The 21716-nt window shown below is 46.2% G+C and overlaps 5 protein-coding genes across 6 annotated transcripts; 3 read left to right on the top strand and 2 right to left on the bottom strand.

Moving 5' to 3' along the window:
• Positions 1-3391: 3391 nt before the first annotated feature.
• LOC127777072 (protein FAR1-RELATED SEQUENCE 9-like) lies at positions 3392-5467 on the top strand. The gene has a single exon (XM_052303575.1). It carries the CDS (start codon positions 3392-3394, stop codon positions 5465-5467), a length of 2076 nt encoding a protein of 691 aa, XP_052159535.1.
• Positions 5468-6087: 620 nt separating this feature from the next.
• LOC127776103 (F-box protein SKIP31) lies at positions 6088-8932 on the bottom strand. The gene is made up of 8 exons (XM_052302436.1): positions 8641-8932; positions 8244-8563; positions 8075-8147; positions 7684-7794; positions 7412-7586; positions 7192-7319; positions 6941-7001; positions 6088-6418 (listed from the first exon to the last, which is right to left on the bottom strand). The coding sequence occupies exons 1-8, from the start codon at positions 8833-8835 to the stop codon at positions 6348-6350; spliced, it is 1134 nt and encodes a 377-aa protein (XP_052158396.1). The 5' UTR covers positions 8836-8932; the 3' UTR covers positions 6088-6347.
• A 210-nt stretch (positions 8933-9142) lies between these two features.
• LOC127776101 (arogenate dehydrogenase 2, chloroplastic-like) lies at positions 9143-10637 on the bottom strand. Its single transcript, XM_052302435.1, has one exon. It carries the CDS (start codon positions 10547-10549, stop codon positions 9395-9397), a length of 1155 nt encoding a protein of 384 aa, XP_052158395.1. The 5' UTR covers positions 10550-10637; the 3' UTR covers positions 9143-9394.
• Positions 10638-10735: 98 nt separating this feature from the next.
• Positions 10736-15339, top strand: LOC127776096 (uncharacterized zinc finger CCHC domain-containing protein At4g19190). Of its 2 annotated transcripts, none has more exons than XM_052302427.1 (6): positions 10736-11140; positions 11736-11887; positions 12019-12138; positions 13097-13298; positions 13697-13811; positions 13929-15339. In XM_052302427.1, the coding sequence occupies exons 1-6, from the start codon at positions 10856-10858 to the stop codon at positions 14897-14899; spliced, it is 1845 nt and encodes a 614-aa protein (XP_052158387.1). In that variant the 5' UTR covers positions 10736-10855; the 3' UTR covers positions 14900-15339. The 2 variants fall into 2 exon arrangements, with proteins under 2 accessions (XP_052158387.1, XP_052158388.1); XM_052302428.1 differs by having other exon boundaries at positions 10999-11140; positions 11731-11887; positions 13929-15336.
• A 461-nt stretch (positions 15340-15800) lies between these two features.
• On the top strand, positions 15801-17464 carry LOC127776104 (arogenate dehydrogenase 2, chloroplastic-like). The gene has a single exon (XM_052302437.1). The coding sequence runs from the start codon at positions 16113-16115 to the stop codon at positions 17181-17183; it is 1071 nt and encodes a 356-aa protein (XP_052158397.1). The 5' UTR covers positions 15801-16112; the 3' UTR covers positions 17184-17464.
• Positions 17465-21716: the final 4252 nt, after the last annotated feature.

The raw sequence follows: 21716 nt of genomic DNA, 5'->3' as shown, positions 1-21716 counted from the left end.
GAAGACCAGTTGTAGCTGTTCCTCAACCATCTGAAGTCATGGTGCGAGGATCGCTACACTGCCGTAGTCGTACCTCGACCATCTGAAGTTAAAGTGCGAGAGATTGCTACGTACTGGTGCGAGAATCAGTGAGCGAGCAGAATTATCTCTCGAACACCAATGGAAGTTGCGGTGCGAGAGATTGCTACGTACTGGTGCGAGAACCAGTGAGCGAGCAGAATTATCTCTCGAACACCAATGGAAGTTGCGGTGCTAGAGTTGGTTTATTGCAATTGTATCTCATGTGGCCAGCATGACTCACGTACCCAACTTATAGCATATCCGGATATCCGTTCGCAATCATGTCGAGTGATCAAGCCGACGACGTTCGCGAGGGATTATCCGTTAACAACCTTTTCTCGAGTAGTCCAGCCATAGCCGGTGCTATGAGATAGGTCGTCGGTCTTTATTGGTAGGTTGGGTGCGATAACTCCGTATTTGTCGAGAATGTTCTCGATAATGGAGTGTACTCGACCATAACCTACTCGAGTGCTCAATTGTTCCTGAAAAATATTTTCTAGAAGGCAAGACATATAGCAGAGAATATCGAGTATGTACTCAAAAACTGCGTGGATCTTCTAGTATTATCAGGATATAACGAGCAGATGTAAATAGCAGGCATTATGTAAACCGTAAACAAGCATGATTTATACAGAAGAAAATAGAGCGAGCCTCCAACGTTAGACCGTAGTTGGCCTAACATCGGAAGCACTCGCACAACAGATATTGTATAAAAAACATGTTCTAGGTAAACATAATAAATTATAGATCTGACAATGATGTATGATCTGAATAGGTACGATAAATTGCAGATAAAATATTGCGTACCTTTGTAGATACATGCTGGATGTATCTACGAAATTAGTAGATCAATTTGAAAAACCAATCTACCAATTACCTTATTGCATACTCATTCGACATCATATGATCTGACATCTTTTGGTACGCCGCGTATCTTGAGGCTTGGATGATCTCGATAGACCGAGTTGTTGATGACGATGATGGTTCCGATCTGGTCGGAAGATGTACTTCAGTCGGGTTAGATCTCCTCACAGCCGAAGTCGTCGAGTAGCTTGTTGTTGGAGAATCCATCTCTTGAACCCATCTCGTCGAAATCCTGAAGCACCAAAATCCCCTTACCTGGCGTGCCACTATCGACGTTTGATGTCTCGACTACGGTATTTGGACAGTATGGGGATCGTCGGTGCTACGATATACGCGAGACTGGGGAAAAAGAGATGGAGACAGAGATTTTTATACAGGTTCGGGCCCCTGAGCTATCAGGTAATAGCCCTACATCCTGTTGGCCGGAGCCGATGTTGCTTTTTATTCACCATAATCACACCAGTACAATATGTGGGGTAGCCTATCTAACTGTTGTCGACATGGCGGTCTGAAGGTCTGACTCGTAGTCGACAACAGGGTAGCCTTCCTCCTCGAGCTCGTGCCCGACGGAATCAGAGACAGTGCTAGATCCCTACGACCGGCCTCTAAAGGTACCGGATAGGGTCGATCCATGCGTATCTCTGATGTCGATATCCGACGGCTTGTCTTGGCGTATGTAGGCTTGTATGTTGTGGCTTCTGGTGGGTGTTGATTGTCTCTTCATAATGAGTGTCGATCGTGTTGATCGTCTCATATCATGGGTATCTTCCATGGTGGTTCTCCCTGGTGGGTGTCGATCCCCCATGGTGGGTATGTCCCCCTGTCCTCCTAGGGGGGCTTGTATTTATACCCATAGGTGTCCCCTTGTCCAAGTAGAACTAGGGAAATCAATATGGATACAATCCGAGTAGTTCTTGCCGTTTCCATGTAGTACTCTGGTTGTCTTTCCTTATCCAGAATTCCCTCCATATCCTAAGGTTGTTTCCGTATAGGATATGATATGTGGTGGGTTCTGCCGAGATTTAATCAACTACTATTAGATATGTGGTATTCATAACCATGACATCATGAAGTAACGGTTATCAATAATAAAGCTATGAATGCCTAATTCTCAATTCTACGGCATCTACCTAAAGAGTTTGAGAGCAATGTATTAATAGGTCTATAAATGAATCATTTAGGGGATTTCAATAACCCATACTTCCAGTGAGCGAATGACGACATGTCGTCAAATCATCTCAAGCAGCTTACCGATACATTGCTACCAAATACCAATTGTTGAATCTTCAGCAAATTTGAGCCCCAATAAAAGTAGGTTGCTACATTCCATATCGGTGATAAACTGATAAGATTGACATAAAAAATATCCATCGTGAATAATTATTTCCTCGCGTCCTGTAATTACACCATTTAAGTTACACTTGCAACTAACTTTTTTCTCAATCTGTTCAATTTGCATATAAACATGTATAAATATATTTCAATACCAACAAGTATCACCGCAATCGTTTTGCAAAGAAAAAAAAACCAACCATCAATAAGAGTTTTTCTTTGTGCTGTGTATGCCGTAAATATAGAGGCTGATGTTTATTCATTATCCAAAAAAAAAATTCAATACTATGGGCCTATTCACTTTGATGAAAAAAAACTTTACCAAATTTTGGCAGGGTTTCTTATATAGTTACCAAAATTTGGCAGCAAACTAAATGTAGCCACTTTTTTGGCAACTTTATCAAAATTTGGTAAGGTTGAAAATGGCATCAAAGTGAATAGGCCTAAGAATCTTTTTTTCTCTTATAAAAAAGCACGATTTTGCTATATATTTATCGACAAATTTTCTCCCAAAAATTTAGCAGATGTAATTACAGTACAATCATAGTGTAATTACACTGTAACTTGCATGTAATACACTGTAACTATAGTGTAACGTGTATGTAACTTTCAAAAATCTCTCTGTAATATGTTATTTCGGTAAAATGGAGGTTGTGGGAACAAATCCTTACACATATATGTGTGCTGTGATTTTTTTTCTTCCTCACCAAAACAAATCTTGTAATAGATTTAACGATTCAAAATTACGTGAAACTTAAATACAAGTTACACTGTAGTTATATGCAAGTTACAATGTAATTACATATAAGTTACAGTGTACACTACGATTGTACTATAATTACATCTGTCAAATTTTTAGGAGAAAATTTATCGACAAATGTATAGGTGCTCCCAGATCTACCAACCATCCCAAGCTAGCAGGCCGGACATGAGCCCACCCAACGTGGGCTTGTGCCTCACTGGCTATGGCCCACTTACGCAGAACATGGGCCCACCCTGCGAGGCCCAATCCCTTCTCTCTCTCTTTGCGCGATTTCTTCTTCTTCCTCTCGAACGAATCCCCTTCCCCTTCCGCTCGACTCCAACTCCGGCGCTGCTCCATTCTCGGCGGCGCGAGCTGCGAGGCGTGGGCGGAATGGAGGGGCATCGCCGCGGCGAAGCGGACGACGAGGAGGAGGAGCTGGGGCTGCGTCTCGGCCTCGCTAGCGCCGGCGCTTCCGCCGCGGCGGCGGCGGCAGGCGAGCCGCCGTCGGTGGGGATGGAGTTCCCGACGTCGGAGGCGGCCAGGGAGTTCTACTGCGCCTACGCCGACCGCGCCGGGTTCGCCGTGCGCACCGACAAGTCCCGCCGCTCCCGCCGCGACGACTCCGTCATCATGCGCCGCTTCGTCTGCACCCGCGAGGGGTTCCACCCCACCAGGCACGACGACCTCACGGAGTCGGAGGCCGCCGCCGGGAAGAGGCGGCGGAAGCGCCTCATCATCCGGGAGGGGTGCATGGCCATGTGCGAGGTCACCAAGAAGGAGCCCCCCTTGCGCTGGGTCGTCACCAAGTTCGTCGCCCACCACGTCCACCCCGTCTCGCTCCCGCTCTGCCCCCGCCCTCCTCCCGCCGGTGAGTCCGATGGTCTCGCCGGAGAGCACGCCGCAGCATTGGACGAACCTACCCAAGCCGCCACCGAACCCTCGGACGAACCCACCGGAGCTCCTGCTGCAGTGGGCAATGGGGCGCCCAATGGAGGGCCATCCTTCTGCAATAGGCTCGTCAGAGCGAATCCAGCTGGGGTGCGTGCCGAGGTGCAAGATTTGCTCGATTACCTCAGGAAGATGCAGGCCGAGAGCCCGGGATTCTTCTACGCGATGCAGGTAGATAGCGGCAATTGCGTGACCAATGTGTTCTGGGCTGATGCAAAGGCAAGGATGGCATACAAGAGCTTTGGAGATGCAGTGACATTTGATACCACATACAGGAAGACCAAGTACATGATGCCGTTCGCGGTGTTCCGGGGAATCAACCATCATTTGCAGGGGATCATATTCGGGTGCTGTCTGCTGATGGATGAGACAAAGAGTTCATACACCTGGTTGTTTGATACATGGCTTGCTGCAATGGGTGGCCGCCAACCTGATCTGCTGGTGACAGACCAGGGTAAGGCGATGGAAGCAGGAATTGCGAGGGTGTTGCCCAACACCCGCCATCGTTTCTGCCAGCGGAACATTTTGAGCCTATGTAAGCAGAAGTTATCTGCTGTGTATATACAGCACATCAACCTGAAAGCTGATCTGAGGGAATGTGTCTTTGGGGCTGAGACAATTGAGGAGTTTCAGGCTCGGTGGGACTATGTCATCCATAAGTATAATCTCGAGGAGAACACTTGGCTTCAGTCGTTGTATGACACTCGGCAGCAATGGGCTTGGGTGTATCAGAAGGGATCCTTCTTTCCAGAGTTACTCAAGTCGCAAAGATCTGAGAGGCTGAACAAGTTTTTTAAGACGCATTTCAACATGAAGACTCCACTGCTTGTTCTTATCTCTAGGTTTGATCAAGTGATGGCGTTGAGTTTCGAGAAGGAAGCTCAAGCAAACTTTGTGACAGCATATTCAAAGCCTACCCTGAAAACTCCTTCTGTAATTGAAAGGCAGGCTGCGGCCATCTATACAAGGGCAGTGTTTGACATATTTCAGGAGGAATTTATCGAATCGCTAGGCTATCATGCTGATAAAATTGAGGATGGAGTTATCCTCAAGTACAATGTGGCCAGTGAGGAAGAAAATGGCCGGGGCTATATAGTCTCTTTCAACCAGCTGGACAGGAAAGCAGAGTGTACATGTTGCAAGTTTGAGTACGCTGGTATATTATGCAGGCATGTGCTAAGAATCTTCTTCATGGTCGGGGTTCGGAATCTACCGGAGGAATACATCATGAAGAGGTGGACAATGGATGCTGTGAGTAGTGTTGTACCAGACGAGCGATCGTTGGAGACTGGAGTTAGCTTTCCTGAGCGCCTAGTTGCTTGGTACAACGATCTCTCTCTCGACGGTTTGACATACGGAATGAGAGGAGCCATGTCACCAGAAGTTTACAAGGTTGCAAAGGCTGCACTTCAGAAAGCATTTGATGATGTCTTGGCTGCGAAATATCAGCAAATGAGTGAGCATCAGGACATGCCTTTGCCGAAGTCGCAAGCTAAAAGGACACATACAAAAGCATAGTTCAGCATAATCTGGTACATGAAAGGGAAACACCAGATGACCGGCCGTGTGGAATTTTGTAGCATGAGTAGCTTGATTCTCACTAACCTAGCAAGATTAGCATGGTTTTCTGCATGGCAGATAGGAGAGTATTGTGCATCATCTCCAGCAGAGTATTCAGAGATAAGCTGGCATTTGTTAGATGTGTACAACTATCATCATAGGATATGCTCATTTTGTGCTTGTGCAAATGGAAGATTGAACCCCACCCATCAATCTTGTTGACTCTTCTTCCGGGCTTCAGTTGCACCGAGGCACTCAATTCAACCAAGGCATCTTCGACATCTATCTAGTTTCACCGCAAGAATTAATTACAGCCATTAGCATTTTCTTACATGGTTGATGAACCACACAGATCGGGGTGGTGATTCTTGTAATACTGGTGTCGACCAGCAATCAGGTAATATGATGATCTCACAAAACAGAACACAAAGGCGCACGCTCATTACACGCACAAAACAGAGCACAGAAACATACACATGGGTTCATTACTGAAACACTAAAAACTTGATGCTTTGCAAGCTGGACATCAATTAGAACATAACGATACAAATACAGCGCAAAAACAAATACAGTGAGCATTACAGAAGGTTTCTTTTATTACTAGCATGCACCTTGTAATTTAGGAAGATTACAACAATATACAGCTTCCTCAACTGATCAAAACAGATCAGAATTTTAGCCGTCTCATATTTGTGCGTGAGTTGTACATATAGGAACATACCAGAAACCTAAACTAGGTAAAAAAAAAAAACATAGCACCAAGCCTTCTGACCATAATTTCCCTTGCCAACCAAAAACTTGGTTTCATGTTGCCAGTATGATTAGGCAATCCCAATTATCAGCAAAACCTCAAGGCATATTCAAGTTCCTTCTCATCAGCACAGCTGTAACCCAACTGATATGCGCGTGCTGTTCAGAATCAGAGCACAAGTCAGTAATTCAATGTAATGAAACAAACGACTAATGCATTCTAAACACAGCCTACAATCACCGATTGGTACAGTGGCACCACACACTACTATTGGAATCCAATAATATAAAAGTACAAACAAAACAGAAGACGTGCATACAAAAGGCTATTTGCTCTGTAGGTTAAATATGATACAAAGGCTGTGTTTAGTTCCACGCCAAAATTGGAAGTTTGAAGAAATTGGAACGATGTGACAGAAAAGTTGGAAGTTTGTGTGTATAGGAAAGTTCGATGTGACGGAAAAATTGGAAGTTTGAAGAAAAAAGTTCAAAGCTAAACAGGGCCATGCTGTTGTGCAAGGACGATTTTTTTATATTATTACTGAACAATGCCTAGTAGTTCCACCACCTTTCCCAACATGGCCTAAAGTTCAAATCGTGATACCAAAAGCCTAATTTCTTCATAATTTCAGAAATGGTGGAAGAAGAAATTTTCACAGTAGAAAAGTTCAAAGATATTACCAAATCGTCCAGAACCCATAAATGGCTCTGCTTCATCGGTCATACCAGCTTGTTGTAGATCCTACAAATTGTGAAGTAGAAAGGGTTATGAACAAGTACATAACCTGACCCCCAATAACACACATAAAATTTTAGCAATGTTGGAGGAAGTGGTTGCAGATATGGAGAACAATATGCCAGTCAAGATAAAATAAGTTGACAGCCAAATTATTTGAAGGATACAAAAAGAAGGCTATGTGTAATAGACTTACAGTATCATCATCAGCATCCCACTCATCATCAGGACACAACCACCTTTCAAAGCAGTGCCCAGATATTGTACAAAGCAGCAGCCCACTAGACTGGTCCAAGACAAATTCACGACAAGCGTCATCGCAAACTGAAAAATAGAAGAAACCAACCATTTCACATGTATACAAATCTACATTTACATGCGCACATGTGACTAGACACTGAGAAAAACAAACATACCATGAACACGGCCTGTCTTCTCACAAATATAAGCATCACCAATCTGGGTGTAAGAGCATGTATTCCCAGAACAAGAATGCCCCTTGACCGCATCATCAGTGAGGCCTCTGCTGCTTTTCCAGCTAGACACCTGATCGGCTATTGTTTTATCAAGAATAACCTTGTCATCGTTGACCTTCAAAATTCACAATAGTCACATTTAAGTCTTGTCAATATAATATGATTCCATAGCTATGTGGGAAACTATAATGGAGATAAGAATTAGTGATTACTTCAGAGGGAAGGGGAGCTTGACTCCTTTTTGAAGCCTGCATCTGGATATAATACTCCTTGAATTCTGTAGGTGTATTTCTCACAAACTCAACCATATCCTCTCTATCTTGCTGGAATTTACGAATAATGAAAACAACATCAACAAACTGATGCAGACAACTAGCAGCAAGCGAAAATGATTTAGTTGCAACATGAAACTGAACTTCTGTTCAGTGAGTGCAACAAGGTCACAAGGAAAACAAATATCAACTTTTAGTTTGTACATTGAACTGTTTGGGTTTATTCTTGAATTGGTACTGAAATTGCGTAGCCATTCTTAGTTTCACCATAAAACTGCAGCACTACAACATCTGAACTGTAGCTTGAAAAGGTAGGTTTCGGATGGATTACCTGGATGTAGAGTTTCTTCCAAGCGCACTCCCTGAGTTTGGTATTGCATGACAGGCCCCACCGCATACAATACCTTGAAATTATTGGACATGGATCAAACATGTGAGTGAATTCTTTTTATTACAACAAATGCAAAATTGGAGCAAATGAAGTTTCAGGTAAAGCTTACAGGCGGCGCCAGAGGGTCTCGTCGGACGCAACCACGTTCATGAAGCGGCAGACGAGGGCGCAGGAGATGAGATCCTCCGATGAGAGGAACTTGAATATCTGCAAGAACAACTCCGGCGGGATATTGCAGAACATGCCGCTATCGATCTGAGGCGCCACCGACGCCACGTCCTTCTCTTTCCCCTTTGCTCTCCTCACCCTCTTGTTCTGCTCCTCCCCGCTGCCGCTGCCGCTATCCCCATCAGATTCAGACTCCTGCTTCCTCTTATTGTTCTTCGCATCATCTCCTAACTGCTTCTCCTTCTCATCCCCTTCCTCCCGCTGCAACCAATTACCCCCAAATCACAACCAGATTCGCACAAGCCAATCACGCGAGAGATCGATCGAGAACAACTTACACCGGTAGGGTCGTCTCCGCTAGATCCAGAGAGGATCTCCGATTCGAGGAAGCTGGCGAGGCCGTCGACGTCGTCCTCCTCCTCTTCCTCGCCGCCGCCGCCGCCGCCGTCTTCGCCCTCTTCTCGACCTCGCAGCTCATCCTCGAGAACAAGGTCATCGTCCAGACCCGCGGCGTCCTCCTGACCGTCGGCCATGCTCCTCCGCCACCGCCTCGACCTCGACGTCGTCGTCGCCGACGAGATCGCCGCTCCTCCCCTTACCCTAATGGGAGAGATATTGGTGCGGTTGGTTGGAGGATACGTGTCGCTCCAGACCACGACGTCATGGGCCGAATCTCACCGACGGCCCAGCTACCTCATCCTGTCGGCCACTTTACGCGATCACTTCGATTAATTAGGCCCAACGCGATTAGGCCCCCTATACAACCCACTTTCTTTATTACTCCATTCATTATTTCAGAATCAAACAAATTCGTATTCAAATCGACGAAATTTCGCAAAATTAAGATAAAAATGTATAGATTCGACCCGCGATGTAATACAAGTATTTTATTGTATGGAGTATTTAGCATGGAGTTTGAATGAACAGGGTAGTAAATTGAAGCGAGGAAAGGTGAAAAAGAAGCCAAATTTGCGATTTGATGTTCATAGTGGGGAGCAACTTCTGAATCTTGCAAATGACCCGAGAAGGGACCATGGCCACGACTTCACAAGAGATCGACGTCAGAGTTAGCGTGACACCACGATCACCGATTTACTCCGATTGCTCCTCCTCGTTGTCGCTGTCAAGATCGCCATCGATTGGTGCGTCATCCGGCGGCGACCCGGCTGCGGCGGCGGAGACGGAGTCCAACGGCGGCGAGCCCTCGAAGAGCTGCCGCCGGAGCACGTCGTGGAGGCCGTCGAAGAGCCTCTTCTTGACGGAATCCATGGCCCATTCGAGGCGGTTGAGGAGCTCGGTGGAGTTGTTGTTGTACATGAAGAGGCCATTGTAGAGGTCGAAGCTGTCGCTGCAGGTGTTGTCGACGAGGCGGAGCAGCGTCTCGTACCCCTTGGTGTTGATCGGAGTTGTTTGGAGCTCCAGCATGGCGAGTGTTCGTCCGACGGTGTGGGTGAGGAACTGCGTCTCGGCGGCGTGCGCGTCGTGCTCGGCGCAGCTCATCTCCACCATGCGGCAGCCCTCGCGCGCGAAGATGTCGAGGAAGGCCTCGGCGCGGGCGCGGCGCGCCGGGCAGTCGCCGACGCGGACCTTGTCGAACACGAAGGGGAGGCCGCCCCACCCGTCGCCCGCGGACTCCGGGCCGAACATGGGGTGGGTGCAGATGATGTCGAACTCCTCCGGGAGCGTGCCGAGGAGGAGGTTCCTGGGGAACTCCTTGACGGAGAGCACGTCGGCGAAGAGGGTGTCGCGGCGGAGGCGGTGGACGGGGAGCGAGCGGAGGACGGCCTCGGCGGAGAGGATGGAGGTGACGAGGAGCACCACATCCGGGTGGCACTCGACGAGATCGTGCGCGTCGGTGAAGTACGTCGCGCCGAGCTCGGCCGCCACGGCGGAGTAGTCTGAGCGCGAGTGCGCCAGGACGGTGTGCCCCTGCCGCACCAGCGTCCTGGTCAGGAACTGCCCATAGTTCCCAAACCCCACGACGGCGATCTTGAGACCCCTCCGCCTCCGCCGCTCCTCGTCCTCCTCCATCTCACCAACCTCCTCAACGCCGCGAGGCACATGGTCGAACGGTTGCCGTGCATCACCTCCCGTGGCGCGGGCGGCACGAAGCCGGATTGAAGCCGCCGCCACTCCCACGCGCCGGAGCACCTGGAGGTTGGCGGGAGCGGCGATTCGGCGGCGGGAGGGCGCTAGATTCAATCGGAGGCGCACGGAGGAGGAGGAGGAAGAGCACGACATCGCCATCTCGGCGTCGAGGTGAGCGGCGCGCCAACGCGGCGGTGTCTCGCGCCGCCAGCCTACAAATGGGGAGAGAGTGAACCAGTCAACTCAACTGGTAGTGTTCTAGCCTTCTAGGTCTCGCGGAAAAGAAGCGGGCCTCTTAAATGGGCCGGCCCATACCGCCGAATCGGCCCATCAAACGAAGCCCATGAAACCCATCTCCTCGGCTGGGAGGAGAATCAGAATCCGCTTTGCGAGCAGCGAGGAGGGTGGAATCGAGTTCGAGCGGCGGCGAATCGGGAGCGGCGAGATTGGGGGAGGCGGCCGGAGATGGAGGAGGAGGTGACGGGGAGTCGAGGGGGGTTGGGGGGAGGGAAGAAGATGGCGGCGGGGGAGGTGGAGCTGAAGGAGAAGGCGGGGACGGCGTGGAGCCACTCGTACCTGAACCAGAAGCCATGGCACCCGCTCTCCTACCCGAACCAGCGGCGGAAGTGGATCGCCGAGCAGATCCACGCCAACCGCGCGCGCCGCCAGGAGGAGGTGCAGCGTGAGTTCGCGCAGGAGCAGGAGTTCTTCCGCCAGACCGCCCTCTTCTCCAAGAAGGACAAGGAGAAGGTATAATGGAACCGGAACCCTATGTATATGCTAATTACCTTCTTAGCTAACTATGTTGCTGTATATGTGTCTCCTAAATCATCTGCTTTGATCATAGCTTAATCTGCTTGTGCTTTTGATCCGATATGGCCATTGACAAGTAGTGTTAGCAACTTAGCATTGCTTATAGACATTACCTAAATGTTTGACATGGGTTTCTGTAGGATTTCTTTCTATTCATTGTCATATTTGCTCCATGGATGATGATAATACGTGCCAGTGACTGTGCAGCCCCCACTTTTGTGTCCTCAAAGTCAAATATATGTTTGTTACATGTATCAGCATGGGACATAAGTCAGTAAGTTACAGTAGAAATGAGGAAAGATTTATCTGCACTTGGACCATGGACCTCAAACCTATTTAATACTGAGAAATCTAGTTATGATGATTGCTAGTTGCATACAAGAGGTTTATATGTTTGTTGCATATATCCTTTATAGGAGCTTTTATGTTAAGCTGTGATGAACAAGTATGCTTTTATCTAAGTCTTCATGCTTCTTTTGTCACCCATGAAAAATTCACGGTTGTCGATATCCAATCTGTTTCTCAAGTTCAGATGGAGATAATGAAAGCTGTGAGTTTCATGTATGTCCGCCCACCTGGCTACAACGCAGAGAGTGCAAAAGCAGCTGAAATTGAAGATGAGAAGAGGAGGTCTGGTGAAGGTGATGCAACCCAAAGTGCTGCTGCTGCAAGCACCTCTTCAATGTAATGTAGCATTTTTTTCCCTGCCGTGATTCATGAATTATTTCACATTTATCAAGCTTCTACCAACCCTATTACTTCTGCTCATATCACTTCTCTATATTTTCTTTAACTTTTTTTTTTAAAAAATACAGGCCTGATAAGGAACTTGACAAGACCCACGCAGGTCCAGATAAGAAAAACAGGCCAAAAGATGTTTTTGGCCGGCCATTGCCAACAGAACAAGAATTTGAAGTGCTGAAAAATGCTCCAAGGTACTTTACTTCCTTCACCTTGTTTTGTGCTAAAATCTTGAAACAATCACTACATGACAGTATGACATACAGAGTTTCTTTTTCCAAACCCAAACAATTACCCTTTTCACTTTATTTTCATTTTCACCTTTTTCCAATCTCAAATGATCAAACATGACATTCATTTTCATTACATTTTTGTGAGTTATGGGAGTCTAAGTCACAGGGAACGTGGAACTTAGCTAAGTTCCTCGCTCCGGATCGAGGAACTGGAACTAGGCGGAACTTCGTTCCGAAAATGGGTGGGTCGTCGTTCCAGTACACGGTAGGAACAATGGAGGAACTTAGCAGGATGATATGAGGGAGGAACGAGCTACGATGAGCAAAATATGGGAAAGGCAATCCAAAATTTCCGAACAGAATTCATCGCTCCATGGGACGACCGCTGCTTTTGCTCTTTGCAGCTCGCTGCCATCGCGCCTAGGTGCATATATGAGCGTGCGCTGCACTGCTGCCGCCATCGTGAAGGGGAGGATGGAGAAATTGAGGCGCGCTGCGTGTCGCACCCGCTTTTCTCCTCCATCGCTGTCCGCGGCAGCGCAGTGCCAAGCCATCGCGCTGGTCTTGCCGTTGCTTCGAGCCATCTGCCATCGCGCTATCGACTTTGTATGAAAAAAAAAGAGCACAATCCAGGGAGTCAAACTAGGAACACCGAACATGTTCCTTAAATTGGGTACACCGTTCCGGATTATCGTTCCGGAAAAACTAGGAACATGTTTCATCTATCGTTCCATAGTTTTAGAAGAGGTATACCCCTCTTGTTCCATCTTTTTTAAAGATGACGTCCCACGTTCCTCGATCCATCGATCCGGGAACTTTTGTGACTTAGATGGGAGTAGGCTTAGAGCATCATTGTGCTGCCTTGAGATAACTCTTAAGTAGCATTTTATGATTTAATATGTTTTTGTTGTACTCTCAGGTTGGAGACAGGTGCTCCTGCGAGGGTTAAACCATTTGGAGTTGAAGTTCGTAACGTTAGATGTTTAAGGTGTGGGAACTATGGTCATCAGAGTGGTGACCGAGAATGCCCACTGAAGGATGTGATCATGCCTAACGAGGAGAGCCGACTGAAAAGGGATGATCCTCTTACAGCTATAATGGCACAGACTGATTCAAGTGAGGTTAGGTTTTTTTTGTCAAAATGTTTTCCCTGTTGCAATTTACATTCAAATAAGCTTCCTGTAACAAGACTTGCAAGTAGTAGATCTCTGTCAACCATTTGTATTGCTTGTCTCCCTTTTAATAACTGCATATAATTTGATTGCTGATAGCAACTTATCTACAGTTGCTTTTTTTTCCTGAAGCTTGGGTAATTAATATCTGAAGATAGCTCTTGAAATTGTCATCAAGTGGAATACTATGGATAGAGTACTGAATATTGAATCAGCAGTTTTAAAGATATATATTTCTTTATTTGAGCGTGTCAACAATTAAGACGCACATTTTTGCCATTGCCACCTTTTCTCACTGTACTTCGGTTAAACTTCAAAATGTTTTAACACAAGGAATTCTTTGCCAGCCTTTGAAGTGGGAACTTAGGCAAAAGCCAGGCATGAGCCCTCCACGTGGTGGATACAACCCAGATGATCCTAATCAGCAGATTGTAGCCGAGGACATCTTTGATGAATATGGAGGTAGATCATGTAGAATATGGATAGCGTGCAGCTGTGCATTGACAAACTTTCGTCATATTTCTGAGTTTAATTTATGGCTAGTATATTGGCTGATTATACTGGTTTCTTATATTTCAGGATTTCTTGGTGGATGTGATATTCCAGCTCTTCTTTCCAACTTTTCTGCTAGCAAATCAAAGAAACGCTCCAAGAGTAAAAGCAAGCATAGGCAGGCTGAGCCTGCTGCTCATGAGGAATCTTCACACTCTGAAGCTGAGAAGAGCAACAGGACATCAAGGAGCAAGAGAAAGAAAGAATATTGTTCTGATTTGTCATTTTCTGGTGCTGAGGTGGAAGCTAGAAAAAGCAAGCAAAAATCAAAGCACAAGAAGAAACACCTGCCAGAGTCTTTGTCTGATTCAAAAGTTGAAGTTGGTAGAGATACAAGAAGACATCAAAAGAGAGAGCATAGGAAGAAGAAAAGAAATATCACTGAGTCAGAGTCTTCATCTGATTCAGAAGTTGATATAGATACAAGGAAACATCCGAAGAGGGAGCACAAGAAGAAGAAAAGAGATGTCACTGAGTCATATTCTTCATCTGATTCAGAAGTTGAAGTTGATAGAGATACAAGGAGGCATCCGAAGAGAGAGCATAGGAAGGAGAAAAGAAATATGACTGAAAATGGGCATTCAAGCCGATCGAGGGAGAAGCACCACTACAGTGACACTAGTACTTCGGACAATGAGAAGCACTCAATGGGACATAAGGATGAGCAATACTACAGCGATTCAAGTTCTTCTAGGAGCAATCGGCATTCAAGAAGGTCAAGGGAAAAGAGGTACTACAGTGACTCAAGTTCTCCTGAGCACAATAGGCATTCAAGGAGATCAAAGGAGAAGAGGGCCTATACTGACTTGAGCACGCATGACAGGGATAGGCATTCAAAGAGATCGAGGGATAAGCGGGAGTACACTGAATCAAGGCCTTATGAGAGCAATAAGCATTCAAGGACATTGAAGGTGAACTGGCACTACTCTGATTCAAGTGCTTCTGATTATTCAAACTCCGAACGGCACTATAGTCATCGCCATCGTAGAAGAAAATGAGCAGTGTTGTATAATCTGCATGATGTCTCCACAGAAGATCGCTCTGCCGTTTATATGATGTCATTAGCTACATATGCTTGGTCATTTTCTTAAGGCCACCAGGGTCCACGGGTTGCTGGTGTTTGGTGACTGCAGCTGCTAATCGACTTGTGATGCGATAGTAATGTATGTGACTGAATTTTGTCTTCTGTAGAAGAATTGTTGTGCCTTTTGTTGTAGGCTTGTACCCGAGGGACTTTTATTAATTTAAAAAATATCTTGTTTGGCATCATGGTATCTTTTGAATTCACTGAATAAAGGCCCTCATTTGTAATGGAGGTCCTTACGAATTTGTTGCTCTTTTATGCCTGGATAAATATAATGCTCAACTGAGCATGATTTGTAATGGAGGTCCTTACGAATTTGTTACTCTTTTATGCCTAGTATCTGTACCAATTACCAAATAGACATATCCAAGACATTGAGTTTCAGGTTTTTGCCCTTTTTTTGCTAACATCGTTGATGTTTTCCAAGAGCTAAAAGAGCCTTTCAGCAAAATAAATTCAACTCTGTGTTTCATTTTCCAAAATTGCAGTCGACTGAAAAACAAAAAAGAAACTCTGCAATTTGACAACTGTCAAATGAAACGCTAAGCGAACATGGACACCACTTCACCTCAAAGCTGAACAAGGCTTATTCCTGTTAGGAAAAAAAGAACTTATTCTTCCACCAACGTCCATTGAAAAAGTTATCAACTTGCTCAAATCAAATCAACAAGTAAGCTCAAATCACCTTGCTTTCCCCTGCAAACAGTGTTTAAAATGCTCAACCGAATAGTTCTCCAACCGCTGACCTGTTGCTCTCTTGTAGCTTAGTCTCTATTAATCTGGCTATCACCACTGACCTGTTGCTCTCTTTGCATTAGTTTACTCTCTTTAATCTGGCTATCAGCATTAGAGTACTGACTCCTACTACTACTCTACTACTAGTTAGCAGCCATGATCCATCCCAACGAATAACACCGTTCTGTCCTCCAGTTGATCAATTTACTAATCACCTCATCAGTTAGCCCACAAAATTAATTAATTGACTGACTAATCACCATCATTTAGCTCACTTAATTACTAGTAATTGGGATTTAGGATTTCCCCCAAAGCCCACAACTCCAGAGCAAGGTAGGCAGCAAAGTGAGCCAAGCCCAACCCCCGAAGCATCCAACGCGAGAGGCGGCGAGATGCTGTCGTCTTCCACCTCCACCCACCGCCTCCACCAGCCGCCGCCGCCGCCGCCGCCGCCGGCGAGCCACCAATTCCGGTCGGCCGCCGCGTTCCGCCGCCCTCCGTCTCCGGCGGCGGCGCCCCTCCGCGCGCGGCCGCAGCGCGGGGGCGGCACCACCATCCGCGCCATCGACGCAGCCCAGCCGTTCGACTACGAGTCCCGCGCGGCGGGGCTCCTGGAGGAGCGGCAGCGGCTCAAGATCGCCATCGTCGGGTTCGGCAACTTCGGCCAGTTCCTCGCCCGCACCTTCGCGCGGCAGGGCCACACGCTGCTCGCCCACTCCCGCTCCGACTACTCCTCCCTCGCCGCCTCCGTCGGCGCGTCCTACTTCCAGGACCCGCACGACCTCTGCGAGTGCCACCCGGATGTGGTGCTCCTCGCCACCTCCATCCTCTCCGCCGAGGCCGTCCTCCGCTCGCTCCCCGTCCACCGCCTCCGCCGCAACACCCTCTTCGTCGACGTGCTCTCCGTCAAGGAGTTCCCCAGGAACCTCCTCCTCGGCTCGCTCCCGCCGGACTTCGACGTCATCTGCACCCACCCCATGTTCGGCCCGGAGTCGGCGCGCGACGGCTGGGACGGCCTCCCCTTCGTGTTCGACAAGGTCCGCGTCGGCGACTGCCCCGCGCGCCGCGCCCGCGCCGAGGCCTTCCTCAACATCTTCGAGCGGGAGGGGTGCCGCATGGTGGAGATGACCTGCGCCGAGCACGACGCGCACGCCGCCGAGACGCAGTTCCTCACCCACACCGTCGGCCGGATGCTCGCCATGCTGGAGCTCCGGTCCACGCCGATCAACACCAAGGGGTACGAGACGCTGCTCCGCCTCGTCGACAACACCTGCAGCGACAGCTTCGACCTCTACAATGGCCTCTTCATGTACAACAAGAACTCCACCGAGCTGCTCAATCGCCTCGAATGGGCCATGGATTCCGTCAAGAAGAAGCTCTTCGATGGCCTCCACGACGTGCTCCGGAAGCAGCTCTTCGAGGGCTCGCCGCACGCTCCCAACAACACCCCCGTCAGGAAGTAGCCGCATCATCGTCTTCCTCCTCCGCGCTCCAAGCCACCATGGCTCCATATGGTACTGTATCATGAAATGCTCTGTTACTCAACTTATGTTCTTGATGCTCATACTTGCATTGCAATGTGCAAATCTGCATCTGTATTATTCTTTACAGGGTTCTTTGAACCCTTTGTTCCTTGCCTTGTTAGTTGTGCTTCATTCCAAGTAATTTCCTCTTGGGAAGAAAAAGATATCTTGGAATTATGATTATATGAGGATGAAGAAATAAACTTTGGCATTGTCATGAAGATTGACTCGTCATCATACAAAAAAAAATGAACATTGAGGAATAAGCTTGGCATTGTGATTTGTGATACAAGAAAGTTTTTCAGGAGCAAATTAACTTGGCTTGTGTGTTAGTAACTCAGGATCTTGAAGTAGAGTAAGAGTCAAACCCAAATCACCTTGGCTTTTGAACTTTGGGAGTCCTTGTCGTCCCAAGTATGGCAGAGAGTGTTAGTTGTGAGAGCGACCTTGTTTCTTTGCGACGAGGTTAGGTGTGGCCATCTTCTCTTCAACCGTGCTGTTCATCCGGTTGGTATGCAGCTTTCTTGACAGCGGTATTAGAGGCACTTAGCAAAGGGATTCCAAATCTGTGTGCTCTAATTATTTGTCATGGAATACCACATGTTTTACATTAGCATGCTTTGAATTGAGCCTCCATGGTGACATCTGTAAGTCGCATGAAGATTTTGCAAATCAATCAGTGGATCTGTGTTGGTGAGTACTTGCCACTCGGGGTTTACTGTTCTACTGGGGCCCTGCACTGCTTCAGACATTCTATGGATAAACTCCTGGTAGCTCCAATTGTTTCTTAACAAAAATATTTGTGCCTTTCAGTCTGATGACAGGAAAAAAAACAATTCAGAATTGTCTCATGCGAGTTCCCAATGAATTTCCAAGGACTTCATTTTCGTTGTTGAATTCGCCTGATTAGCGAAGCACATCTGAATTCCAGTTTCTTCCGCTCTTATGTTTTACTGACCAAAGGGGCAGAGGCCTGCAATATAAAAAGAAATTGTTAGTGCTTAATCGACCTGTGAGCATGTGATAGAAGGAAGAGGTCAGGTTAACACACCAACACTGATGACCACCTAACCATTATTTAGATCATGAGTCGTTTTCGACAGTCCCAAATTTTTCTCTGCTTCGTGGTGGTGGTGACAGCTCTGCGTCAGGCCCAGGTTTTATTATATATGCTCCACTATGGAAGGATGGGTTCATGGCATATTGATGTTGTGCCACGTCTCTGAAGTCTGAACGGCTGTTTCTTTGCTTGTTGTGGAGAACTTTTGCTGCGTTGCTGCTTCTGCTGCATTTCCGTTTTTTTTTTTATCTGGGGTCCGGATCAACCTATTGACACGGACTTAACTGCGGCTCCTGCATTGACACAATTACACACGTAATGTACCTGCAGAGTGGTAGGTAAGGATTAGGGAATTGCAAATCACTCGTTGGATGATTGGATATTTGGATTTGGAGCCCTGATGATCAGAGCTATCCTGTGATAAACCATCTTTTTCAGAGTCTCACCAATTGGTTTGCTGGTATTCAGAGACATTCAGAAAATGTCATATTTATAACTCTTGTTTGAAGGCAGCAGTTTCACTGGAATCATGGTGGTTCATCCATGATGTTCAATCGAATCAAACTGAGATCGAGGTATGCTAGCTAGCTACTCCATTTGTTGCCAACTGTGTTTCATGGTTGGGCCTTGAGATATGCTGCCTGAGATTTGGAGCCTTGTTGATTAGAGCTTACCAAGTTCAGAGTCCCAACAGGTTTGCTGGTATTCAGAGACGTTCAGAAATATTTTGTCTACCACGAGTTTGTTCAGAGTTCAGGCAGTAATTTCACTGGAATCATGGTGGTATGGTGGTTGAATCATATGTTCTAAGGCCTGCTCCGAATCTAGGATTTTTGGAATAATTTTACGGGAATTAAACTGATTCATATGAAAATCCTGTAAAATTCACGCGTTTAGCTCATGATGGAGCTTGCTCAGGGCTGGGCCTTGACATTCGCTGACATTTGAGTTGGGCCAAGTGTTCCTCAATCCCGGAGGCCCAGCCCGCCGCTCCATCCCTGCGAGCTTCAGGCCGTCTGAATTATGTGGGCCGTCATTTTCTCTTCTTGACTTTCGGAGGGCCTTGACATTCGCAAGCTGCCGGAAAGGCTTTCCCCGGAACTGACTTCGGTTAGTCCGGGTGGGTAAAAGGATACACGCATAACATGCGTTTAGGTCCTGATTAAGTCGGCCCGTTTGACAAAGAGATGAGAGGAGGATTGAGAGTTTAGAGGCAATTCGGATCCTCTGCAGTGATGAAGAGTCAGCAGAGGGAGTTACAAATAGGGTTTCCCAAATCGCCGCGGTCAGGGTTACCGTGCCCCGGTGGTAAGCATGGTTACCGCGCAGTAACCGCGGTAACCGTGAAAAATCGTACGAAACCGTGTAAAATTTTTAAAAATTTAAATTATTTTTTAAATTTATTTGAATTTAAGAAGGTTACCGTGGTTTTTCTATTACTGTACCCCGCGGTAAGGCCGGTAACCACGGTAACCGCGCGGTTACCGACGGTAAGTCGAACCCTGCTTACAATGCAGTGCATTATGGTATGCTGTTTTTTTTGTTGGATCGTCCAAAACAAAGTGCTACAGCAGCTTAATGTGAACACTAATCATTTAAATAATAAAAGAATTACTGTTTATACAGTACTTGCATACAATATTTGATCACTGTTTGAGTGTTTGATGTACTGCTTTACTGTGGCAGACTCACAAACTTCTCTACTATACTGTAGACGACATGGATCCGTTGAGAGGAGAGAGTTAGTGAAAGGATTGATCATGCGAGTTTTATTTTACTCCTAATCTTTTGTTTGGTGGTAGAAATAAGAATCATAAGGATTATAGATGAGAATTGAATTTTAGGTGATGATGTACGACACATATTTATCTTACTGTACTTAGAAGAGAGTTCCATTTCAATTACTTACTCTTACCAAGATTTTGAAGAGGTGGAAGTTCGCTTACTCTCCTTCTCAATTCCTTCTAAAACTCTCACATTCTCTGATTAAATAATAGACTTAACAGTTCCCACTTTTTAAACTCTTATTCCTCCTAATAATTTTCCCCAGCCACTACTGAGTGATAATATGTGTTTCTTATACTCCACCGGTGTGTGCGTGTGATGTGATGTAAATATGGAGTGAGTTTATGTGTGTCCCCTTAAAAGAATATTGGACTTTCCTATGTTTGACGTGGTATGCTTATACACCATATTTTTCTTGCTGAACTTCAAAGCTAAAGAGGCGTGTCAAATACCACACCCTAATATTATATGAATAATAGTACTACGTAATACATTAATACACCCCCTATATATTCTTTTAGATAAATTGGTACGATTGACTTCACCCCGCAAATCTTGACTACTGTTTATCTTTACTAATAATTTCATAAAATAACTTATAAAGCTGTGTTTAGTTCACACCAAAATTAAAAATTTGGTTGAAATTGGAACGATGTGACGGAAAAGTTAGAAGCTTATGTGTGTAGGAAAGTTTTTATGTGATGAAAAAGTTGAAAGTTTGAAGAATTATTTTGGAACTAAACACGGCGTAAGTAAAGTAAATTGCATACTCCACGAATGTGACCATACGGCTTCTTCATCCCAGGAATGTAACTGTAAACATAGTATTAGCGATCAACCATTAAACAGAATCACTCACATCAGACATGACACAAAAATGTTCAATACACAGCTGTACAGATTTCTCTCCACGACCAATAATAATAAACACTGAATCCCTACCTCCCCGGCGTGTGTTCGGTCGTCGGTGTCCATCGCAATCGCTACAGTTCATGGCATATGATACGGATCTGAACACTGTTCATTCAAAAAATGATTTAAACTCCATCACCCAAAAAGAAAATAAAAAGATTTGAACAGTTAGCTGGCAGCGAAGAAACGGAATCTGCAGTGCAGGTGCAGGACATAATGCTAGCATCTGATTATCACATCATATTACAGCGTGGTCACCGCTCTCTACCTTGATATCTTGACTGATCAATCAATCAATCGTTCTCTTCTCGTCGCCGTCACTGCCGCTGCCGCTCTCGATTCATTAAGGCTGTGTTTAGTTATAAATTTTTTTTCAAACTTCTAACTTTTTCATCACATTAAAACTTTTATACACACATAAAGTTTCAACTTTTCCATCATATCATTCCAACTTCAACCAAACTTTTAATTTTGGTATGAACTCAACACACCCTAACCGTCTGATGAGTAGTGAGAGTAATACGAGTCACAAGGCGAAAGGGACGATACATCAGGGAGATAAACACGGCGAAATGTAGTTGCTCTCAACCAGCCACGCACGCGGCACGCCTCATCTCAGCATTCACGCGCTCTATCCTCTAGGTTCACAATCCCGACAGTGATTAAAATCGGCTCAGGGGTGGTATCATCGGATTTCACGAAATCCATTGATAAAA

This window comes from Oryza glaberrima, chromosome 6, assembly GCF_000147395.1.
Source record: "Oryza glaberrima chromosome 6, OglaRS2, whole genome shotgun sequence".
In the NCBI taxonomy this organism is placed as follows: Eukaryota; Viridiplantae; Streptophyta; class Magnoliopsida; order Poales; family Poaceae; genus Oryza; species Oryza glaberrima.
The sequence above is the reverse complement of the archived record's forward strand: the minus strand, read 5'-3'. Positions and strand labels throughout refer to the sequence as shown.

Coding starts and splice junctions, on each gene's coding strand:
- LOC127776103 (XM_052302436.1), bottom strand. CDS start 8,835: ATGGCCGACGGTCAGGAGGACGCCGCGGGTCTGGACGATGACCTTGTT. Junction 8,148..8,243: donor GAGACCCTCTGGCGCCGCCT/GTAAGCTTTACC, acceptor AATAATTTCAAG/GTATTGTATGCGGTGGGGCC. Junction 7,587..7,683: donor AAGCTCCCCTTCCCTCTGAA/GTAATCACTAAT, acceptor TGAATTTTGAAG/GTCAACGATGACAAGGTTAT.
- LOC127776104 (XM_052302437.1), top strand. CDS start 16,113: ATGCTGTCGTCTTCCACCTCCACCCACCGCCTCCACCAGCCGCCGCCG.
- LOC127776096 (XM_052302427.1), top strand. CDS start 10,856: ATGGAGGAGGAGGTGACGGGGAGTCGAGGGGGGTTGGGGGGAGGGAAG. Junction 11,141..11,735: donor CCAAGAAGGACAAGGAGAAG/GTATAATGGAAC, acceptor TCTCAAGTTCAG/ATGGAGATAATGAAAGCTGT. Junction 11,888..12,018: donor GCTGCAAGCACCTCTTCAAT/GTAATGTAGCAT, acceptor TAAAAAATACAG/GCCTGATAAGGAACTTGACA.
- LOC127777072 (XM_052303575.1), top strand. CDS start 3,392: ATGGAGGGGCATCGCCGCGGCGAAGCGGACGACGAGGAGGAGGAGCTG.
- LOC127776101 (XM_052302435.1), bottom strand. CDS start 10,549: ATGGCGATGTCGTGCTCTTCCTCCTCCTCCTCCGTGCGCCTCCGATTG.